The 7,842-nt window shown below is 60.7% G+C and overlaps 3 protein-coding genes across 3 annotated transcripts; 2 read left to right on the top strand and 1 right to left on the bottom strand.

The window, feature by feature from the left end:
• Window positions 1-1,606: 1,606 nt before the first annotated feature.
• Window positions 1,607-2,615, bottom strand: LOC106149076 (basic proline-rich protein-like). The gene is made up of 3 exons (XM_013516726.1): window positions 2,524-2,615; window positions 1,929-2,415; window positions 1,607-1,825 (listed from the first exon to the last, which is right to left on the bottom strand). Exons 1-3 carry the CDS (start codon window positions 2,613-2,615, stop codon window positions 1,607-1,609), a joined length of 798 nt encoding a protein of 265 aa, XP_013372180.1.
• On the top strand, window positions 1,635-5,984 carry Daxx (death-domain associated protein). Its single transcript, XM_013516888.1, has 8 exons — window positions 1,635-1,743; window positions 2,626-2,887; window positions 3,039-3,870; window positions 3,981-4,195; window positions 4,351-4,543; window positions 4,856-5,333; window positions 5,444-5,663; window positions 5,760-5,984. Exons 2-8 carry the CDS (start codon window positions 2,678-2,680, stop codon window positions 5,817-5,819), a joined length of 2,208 nt encoding a protein of 735 aa, XP_013372342.1. The 5' UTR covers window positions 1,635-1,743; window positions 2,626-2,677; the 3' UTR covers window positions 5,820-5,984.
• A 625-nt stretch (window positions 5,985-6,609) lies between these two features.
• Window positions 6,610-7,842, top strand: Zbtb22 (zinc finger and BTB domain containing 22; the record flags this gene model as incomplete). Its single annotated transcript, XM_013516887.1, is given in 2 exon segments — window positions 6,610-6,699; window positions 7,277-7,842. A coding segment is annotated over 1 exon segment (499 nt), but the record flags the coding sequence as incomplete, so codon positions are not given.

Raw genomic sequence — 7,842 nt, 5'->3', positions numbered from 1 at the left:
AGATAGAACAGGTAGTGTTCAGGGTGCCTCGATGGAAGAACTAGCCTACGTGTCTAAGACTGATAAGGTTAGGGATTTCATGGCTGAGAGCTGTATCTTTTTCTTTCGTTCTCTTTTCTTTCCATCTTTTTTTTTTTTTAAGAGGTCGAATGTGGGGAAAGGACTGTGATTGCTAATGGGTTGACTGCTGATGGTCAGCTTATGATCCCCAGCTGTGCTGAGTGCGTGTGGTGCGGGACACTCGCCCGAGAACTGTTACCATTAGCTGAGAGGCAGAAATGGAAAGGGGTAATGAATTTCTCCTGTTGGTCTCAGTTACGGTCTTGGTTCTAATAAAAGGTGATTGAGATGAGTGATCAGGGCGGCAGTCCAAGAGGCTGTAAGCCCCCTGATCCCAGACTTTTAGCTCTCTTGATTTTCTTCTCTCTTCTACTTTCCTTGTTTCATCCGCGGGCACCTCGTTCTCGGGACCTGTCAGTGTAGTTAATACCAACAAAAATGGAATATTTGATAGAACAGGGAGTGTTCATGGCGCCTCGATGGAAGAACTAGCCTACGTGTCTATTCAAGACTGGTAAGGTTAGGGATTTCATGGCTGAGAGCTGTATCTTTTTCTTTCGTTCTCTTTTCTTTCCATCTTCTTCTTCTTCTTCTTTTTTTTTTTTTTCCGGTACCGGGAATCGAACTCACCACCTTGAGCTTGCCAGGCAGGCGCTGTGCCGCTGAGCTAAATCCCCAGCCCCTCTTTCCATCTTAAGAGGGGACAGCCTACAGGTCTAAGGGACGGACGGAGCGGACTCTCCTGCGACGTTTACCGGCAGCCAGTTTCGGAAAGCGGGCCGCAGTGAGCCCCTCCCGCGCCCGTCCTGCAGGGCGAAGGCTGCGGGGCTTCGTGGAGGGTGCCGCCCGGGGCCGAGTCCTTCGGGAGGCGGCGGCGGCCCGTGCGCTCTGCCGGGCGGGGAGGCGGGCGTCAGCGCTCCGTGCCCCGCTCGGTTCTTCCCAGTTCCCCCGCAGCGGGCGACACCCCGCCGGCCGAGCCGGGCCGCTCGTTAGTCGTCGGCGCGGCCCCGACTCCAGCAGCAGGAACGGCGACTCCTCCGGGCGGCCCGCGCTCCGGTCTCAGCAGCTGCTGGACAGCGGCAAGGAGCGGCCGCCCTGGGCCGGGGGGCCCGGAGGCGCCAGCCGCGGACGCAGGAAAGCTGCGCTGGAAGGCGAAGCGTTTCTTCCCCGCCCCAGACTCTCCCACCCTCCCTGAGGTCCCACACAGCCCCGGGGAACCCAGCCCTCTGTGCCCCTGCCCCGCCTCAGGAAGGCGGCTCGGTCCTCCGGCACGCGACTGGCCGACTGTTAGGCCCCAGACGGGAAGTTTGCGACTGATAGAGAGGCGCAAGCACCGGGTGAAAAGAGCTGCGAGGGCTACAGGCAAAGCCAGTGCCGTACAGCAAAATGGCTGCCCCAAGTGCTTTAGGTTGTGCTGCGGGTGACAAGCCCCGCCCAGTACAGGTCGGTGTTGGCGGGTAGGGAGGGAACTGTAGACTGAGTAGGTGGGCCTGTCGTCACTTCCTGCTACAGCAAGACAGGGTTCCGTGCAACAATATGGCCGCCCTCATTGCGTGTAGGCGGAAACCCTACGGCTTCCGGTCCGTAGTGGGTTCTGCGGTGGGAGGGGGGAAGGAAGGCGGAGGGAACCATGCGAGGTTCTGAGCTCCCGGGTGAGCGTCGCCTCGAGAGACCGTTTCTGAGGTGGGGGCCGGACTGTGTGGGGAGCGGAGGCAGGGGCGGGGGTACGAGGGAGAGGTTTGGTGTTGCGGAGAGACCCGGGGGGCTGAGTGTGAGGGGCAACGGATGGTGGTAGCCTTCTATCCCCAGAGGGGAGTGGGGCGGCCGCGGCCGAGCCGGGAGGGGGACTTGGCGGGAAGCTCCTGTACCTGCCGGGCCCGGCCAGGCTTTGCGCCGAGAGGAGCAGGAGAGCCCGGTGGCGGGCTTAGGGTCGGCTCCGCGTCCCAGAGAGAATGGGGAGAATCAGGGTGGGGTGCGAGGGAGGGGACTTGGGGAGAATTTTCCGAGCTGAAGCCCGGGTTGGAGGGAACCCGCGCGGGTGAGATCTGGACACAGTTCAGGGCGCCGGGGGGCGGAGAATGGCTTGCTGGCCGAGATCCTTTTCGGCCTCGCCGAGTCTCGGAGTTGGGGGGACCATGCGGAGCGGGGTGTGGGTCTGCCGTGGGAGGGCGACAGGGAGCAGGCCCGCGGGGTGGCGCCCACAGGGGTGTGCGGTGAGCCGAGAGGGGGTGTCGGGGACATCGGGGTGCAGGGTGCGAGCTGGGGCTGGGATCGGTAGTAAGAAGCAACTTCCCAGCTGTGAGAGACACTGGAGAAACGCAAAGGAAAGACCGGAAATCGCGGGCAGGGGTGGAGCTGGAGGAGGAGACGGGGTTTGCAGCAGGGCAGCCCTCTCTGCCCCAGTACTCCGGGGGCCTGCAGCGCACCTAGGAGTCCTGGAAGAGGGGTCGGGAGGACGCTCACTGTGGGCCGCGCTGGGCGGTTCCGAACCCCAGGCGTTTGCAAACAGCCGGAGGGCCGGGGCTGTGCTGGAGGGGCGCTTTCTGAGGCCCCATCCCCTTCTAGCAGGAACCCTGAAATCCCCAACACTCCCTCCCTCTGGAGGATTTGATCCCCCATGGCCGCCGCCAACAGCATCATCGTGCTGGATGATGATGACGAAGACGAAGCAGCTGCCCAGCCAGGGCCTTCCTCCCACCCTCCCCCCAAACCGGCTTCACCCCAGGCACAAGCCCCCGGCCCCTCTGAGCCCCATAGGGCTGGAGGAGGCTCTGGTTCCGGCGGCAAGAAATGCTACAAGTTGGGGAATGAGAAGCTGTTTGAAGAGGTGAGCTTTAGGGGAGAAGGTTCTTGCATCTCAGGGAGGGGGACGGCTGCCTGGCTCTCCGGACCCATCCTCACCTAACCCCGCCTTGCCTTATTTCTCTCAACCCCTTCCCTTGTCTTTTCTCCCCCTCCCGTATTTTCCCTGAACCCAGTTCCTCGAACTGTGTAAGACGCAGACATCGGACCACCCCGAGGTGGCCCCATTCCTCTCCAAACAGCAACAGCGTGCCCACCCTCTGTTCCTGGCCTCCGCGGAGTTTTGCAACATCCTCTCTCGGATCCTGTCTCGGGCCCGCAGTCGGCCGTCTAAGCTCTACGTGTACATCAATGAGCTCTGTACTGTTCTCAAGGCCCACTCGGCCAAGAAGAAGCTGAACTTGGCCCCTGCTGCTACTGCGTCCCATGAGCCATCCGGGAGTAAACCTCCCACGGACCCCTCCTCAGACCCCGCCAAGGCTGAAACCACTGCCTCTGAGCCTCCAAGGACCCGAGGGTCCCAGCGGCAGATCCAGCGCTTGGAGCAGCTCCTGGCGCTCTATGTGGCGGAGATCCGGAGGCTGCAGGAGAAGGAGTTGGATCTCTCAGAATTGGATGACCCGGACTCCACATACCTGCAGGAGGCCCGGTTGAAGCGGAAGCTGATCCGCCTGTTTGGGCGTCTGTGTGAGCTCAAGGAATGCTCTTCATTGACGGGACGAGTCATAGAGCAGCGCATCCCCTACCAAGGCACCCGCTACCCAGAAGTTAACAGGCGTATCGAGCGGCTCATCAACAAGCCGGGGCCTGATACCTTCCCTGACTACGGAGACGTGCTGCGGGCCATAGAGAAGGCAGCTGATCGCCACAGTCTCGGCCTTTCCCGACAGCAGCTCCAGCTCATGGCTCAGGATGCCTTTCGAGATGTGGGCATCAGGTTACAGGAGCGACGCCACCTTGATCTCATCTACAACTTCGGCTGCCACCTCACAGACGACTATAGGCCAGGTACTGGGTCAGCGATCCTTTAGGTCATTTGTATGGTGTGGGCAGGGTGTCTCTCTAATCCCTTTTTTGGTTTTGGGCTGAGCAGTCTGACTTTGTATCTTCTCATATAGGCATTGACCCGGCACTGTCAGATCCTGCATTAGCCCGGCGCCTACAGGAAAACCGGAGCTTGGCCATGAGCCGGCTGGATGAAGTCATCTCCAAATACGCAGTGATGCAAGACAAAAGTGAGGAGAGGGAGAGACAGAAGAGAAGGGCCCGGGTCTCCCAAGGCACCTCTTCCCACTCTGCAGGCTCCCCCAAAGCCTCCTTGGATTCTGGTGAGGTGTGGAAGGGATGTGCCCTGCTAGAAACCTTGTCTTCCCTCTGCACTGGCCACCAGGGGTTCCAGGGTGGCTGTTGGGGGCATGTGCAGAAGAAATGCAAGAATCAGACCCTGTGGGGTGAGGAGTTCCTTAGAGAAACTCCTCTGTTCCCCAGGGCCCCAGTGGAATGACATCCCAGGAGTGCCTGACTACCTCCAAGGCTGAGACTGATGATGAGGAAGATGAGGAAAGTGAGGAAGAGGAGGAAGAGGAGGAAGAGGATGCCACTGATTCTGAAGACAAGGAGGATCTGGAAGAGCTGCAGGAAGGTCAGGGGGTCGAGGAACAGGATGAGGAGGAGAGTGCAGGTATGTAAGAGGAACATTCTCCACATGTGTCAGTTCTGTTGGTATGAGCTACCTCTTGAGACTTTTTCTTTTCTTGATTTTCGAGACAGAGACCAACAGTGTAGTTTAGCGTGGTCTTGAACTCACTGTGTGGCTCAGGCTGGCCTTGAATCTCCAGTGATACTCCTGCCTCAGCCCTCCTAGTGCTGGGATTATAGGAGTTGGTTGCTGGGCCTGGCTTTGAGAGTCTCCTTTCTTTTCCTCCTGCTTTCTTCTCAGCGTTGTTTTGTGTCCTTGTCTTCATGCTATTCCTTCCCTTTTCTTTTCTCCCAGGAAAAGATGGAGGCAAGAGCCCCAAGTCCCCAGCACAGGCTTCCACTGAAAAGAACCGGGAAGCTGTCAAAAGAATCAGCAGGGCGTCAGGGGAGCGAGGAAGCAAAAGACTCACAGCGTCCCCAGCCTCGGTGTCGGAAGAACCCCTGGCCCGCTCGAGCGTGGATGCTGAGGGCAGCAGAGAACAGCTTGAAGAGCTGCCCCCGGAGGAAGACAGCCCTTTGTCGCAGCTCTTCGAGCTGGAGATTGAAGCCTTGCCTGTGGATAGCACCCCTTCCCCGGAGGAAAGCGACGTCTCCTCTTCGCGGAAGCAGTCGGAAGAGCCTCTTCCCATGGTCCTGGAGAACGGGGCAGCCACGGTCACCTCCACATCCTTCAACGGAGGTGTCTCTCCTCACACGTGGAGAGATCTTAGTCCCCCCTGTAAGAAGTCTCGGAAGGAGGAGCAGCAGACGGGGTTGGGACAGCTAGGAAACAGGTGACAGAGGCTGGGAAAGAAGGGGAGGCTGAGGAGGCGTTGCAGGGCCTTCAGGGAGGATCGCTAAGCTCAGGCTCCTAACCCCCTCCGCCTGCTGTTTGTGTTCTCAGTATTTTGGACCGGCGGCAGAGGCCAGTGCCAGAGAAGAACGCCAAGATCTGCCTGCCGCCCAGCCCACCATCCTCCCTGGCTTCCATGGCCCCAGTTGCTGATTCCTCTACAAGGGTGGACTCTCCCAGCCACGGGCTGGTGACCAGCTCTCTCTGCAGCCCTGTTCCAGCTCGGTTGTCCCATGCCCCCCAGTGTCCTCCCCGGCCCAGCACCTACAAGGTAAGGGGCATCTGTTCTCTTTCAGTCTGCTTCTGCCTCCCTGCCCAGCCTCGATTTTAACCTCTCTGCCTCCTCTGACTCTCTGGCTCCCCGCAGACGAGTGTGGCCACGCAGTGCGACCCCGAGGAGATCATCGTGCTGTCAGACTCTGATTAGCGGCCACCTTTGCTTCCGGAATACATTTGGAGGGTGGCGGGAAGCCAACAGCTCCGGAAGGGATGGACTGAGCTAATCCCTTCTTGGTGGTGTTTCTTTTAAAAATCCAGAAGCTTAAGTTTTACACAGAAACATTAAAAACAATAAAATTCTTTTCTTCTTGTATTTCCGTCCTTTCCTTGGTGTCCCCTGTCGCAGCCTGATAGCAGCTGTGTCGCTCACGGTTGGCCCACGTGCTGGTTAGCCCCGATCTGTCCGTTCCATCCTGGCCCTTGCATACTCTCACCTGCCGGCTTTCCTGGTGCCCCAAACCAGGTACCAGGAAAAAAAAAGTGCTTGAGCTGTCTTAACCCGCTTTACTTTCTCACTTTGAGCGGTGCGAGTGAAAGGCCAATCAGGGGCGGCTCTAGGTTCCTCGGCCAATCCAGGCTCGGAGGAAGAGGGCGGGGCTTCAGGGGACTGTCAGCAGCTAGGACCAGGGCTATCAGATCCCGCGAACCAGCTAATGGCCACAGCTCAGGGGCGGGGCCTGAGGAACGAGGGCTAGCACCCTTCGCCAAAGGGAAAAGGCGGGCTTACATAATTAAAGGGGAATGAAGGACTCGGCTAAACCAAGTCTTGGGTCCTCTGCGGAAGGGAGGACCTGGTACCTTTAAGGTGGGATGAGGCGAAAGTTCCTTAAAGGAGAAGTGGCGAAGTCGGCCGAATATTGCCCAGCGGCACGGGCGGGGTGCCCGCCTGTACCTTTAAAGTCGAAGGGGCGGGAGGCGGAGCGGAGGCAGAGGGCGGAGGGAGTCGGCGCAAGATGGCGGCGGGAGGGGCCCGGGCTGCAGCTCTGGACGCCGAGTGAGGGGCGGGGGGTCCGGGGGCGCGCGGCCCGGTAAGCGGGGACGCGCGGGGTTGGGGGGCGCCTTCCGGGTGGGAGAAGAGGCCGAGGTAGTGCTCGGGGCGGAGCAGGTGGGGCGGGGTCCGGTGTGGGCGGGGGTAGGCAAGGGGCGGGGTCGAAAGGCCGTAGGGGGGCGGAGCATAGGGAGAGGGGAAAGAGTGGGGCTAGAGATGCACCCGCGCGCGCAAAGGGCGTGTCTGTGAGACCCGGGGGGCAGCGCCTGCGGGGAGACCGAGCCTGGGCTGGTCTTCAGAGCGTGGCGGACCTGACCCCTCTGCCTCCAGCACAAGGGTGCGGAACAGCCGGAAGGTGCATTTTGGAAAGTTAGGCTCCCAGGCAAATGGAAAACGGTGTCATCTCAGAGGAGAACGCCTCACTCCTGAGAGTGGGGCGCTCTCACTCCGAGTAGCGGGCGCCGAGCTTGGGGTGAGCACACCTGCCTGGGGTGGCGTTTCACCTGAGGGCTGTGTCGCCCCGACGATCACGTGGTCACGGACAGGTGTACCCGCGCGGCGCGTTTTCACGCTGGGACCTTCACGAAATGTTACCCCTTCTCTCTTTCTCTCCCCAGAGACCCCCCCGGCCGCCTCCTCTTCCCCTGTTCCTGTGGCTGGGGGGGTGTCCCCTCTCTCCGCAGCATGGAGCCGTCCGCTCTGTCGCCCAGCGGGCCAGCCCTGCCCCTGCCCCTGTCACTGGCTCCACCCCCGCTGCCCCTGCCGGCGGCGGCGGTGGTCCACGTGTCCTTCCCCGAGGTGACCAGTGCCCTCCTGGAGTCTCTCAATCAGCAGCGGCTGCAGGGCCAGCTCTGCGATGTGTCCATCCGGGTGCAAGGCCGGGAGTTCCGCGCGCATCGGGCTGTCCTGGCCGCCTCGTCTCCTTACTTCCACGACCAGGTCCTGCTCAAGGGCATGACCTCCATCTCGCTGCCCAGCGTCATGGACCCAGGCGCCTTCGAGACCGTCCTGGCCTCCGCTTACACCGGCCGCCTCAGCATGGCTGCGGCCGACATCGTCAACTTCCTCACCGTGGGCTCCGTGCTCCAGATGTGGCACATCGTGGACAAGTGCACCGAACTCCTCCGGGAGGGTCGCGCCTCGGCCACCGCCACCATCGCCAGCGCTGCGGCCCCCGCCGCCG

Source organism: Chinchilla lanigera, unplaced genomic scaffold (genome assembly GCF_000276665.1).
Source record: "Chinchilla lanigera isolate Chin_1 unplaced genomic scaffold, ChiLan1.0 scaffold00036, whole genome shotgun sequence".
NCBI classification, from domain to species: domain Eukaryota; kingdom Metazoa; phylum Chordata; class Mammalia; order Rodentia; family Chinchillidae; genus Chinchilla; species Chinchilla lanigera.
Note: the sequence above shows the minus strand (reverse complement) of the source record. Positions and strands in the feature narration are given on the sequence as shown.

What these genes read in the sequence shown, in the direction of transcription:
- LOC106149076 (XM_013516726.1), bottom strand. Translation starts at nt 2,615, where the DNA reads ATGGGGCCTCAGAAAGCGCCCCTCCAGCACAGCCCCGGCCCTCCGGCT. An exon ending in ACCGCCCAGCGCGGCCCACA is followed by an intron (nt 2,416 to 2,523) that starts GTGAGCGTCCTC and finishes CTCCTCCTCCAG; the next exon opens with CTCCACCCCTGCCCGCGATT. An exon ending in AGCCTGGCCGGGCCCGGCAG is followed by an intron (nt 1,826 to 1,928) that starts GTACAGGAGCTT and finishes CCTCACACTCAG; the next exon opens with CCCCCCGGGTCTCTCCGCAA.
- Daxx (XM_013516888.1), top strand. Translation starts at nt 2,678, where the DNA reads ATGGCCGCCGCCAACAGCATCATCGTGCTGGATGATGATGACGAAGAC. An exon ending in ATGAGAAGCTGTTTGAAGAG is followed by an intron (nt 2,888 to 3,038) that starts GTGAGCTTTAGG and finishes CCCTGAACCCAG; the next exon opens with TTCCTCGAACTGTGTAAGAC. An exon ending in CACAGACGACTATAGGCCAG is followed by an intron (nt 3,871 to 3,980) that starts GTACTGGGTCAG and finishes CTTCTCATATAG; the next exon opens with GCATTGACCCGGCACTGTCA.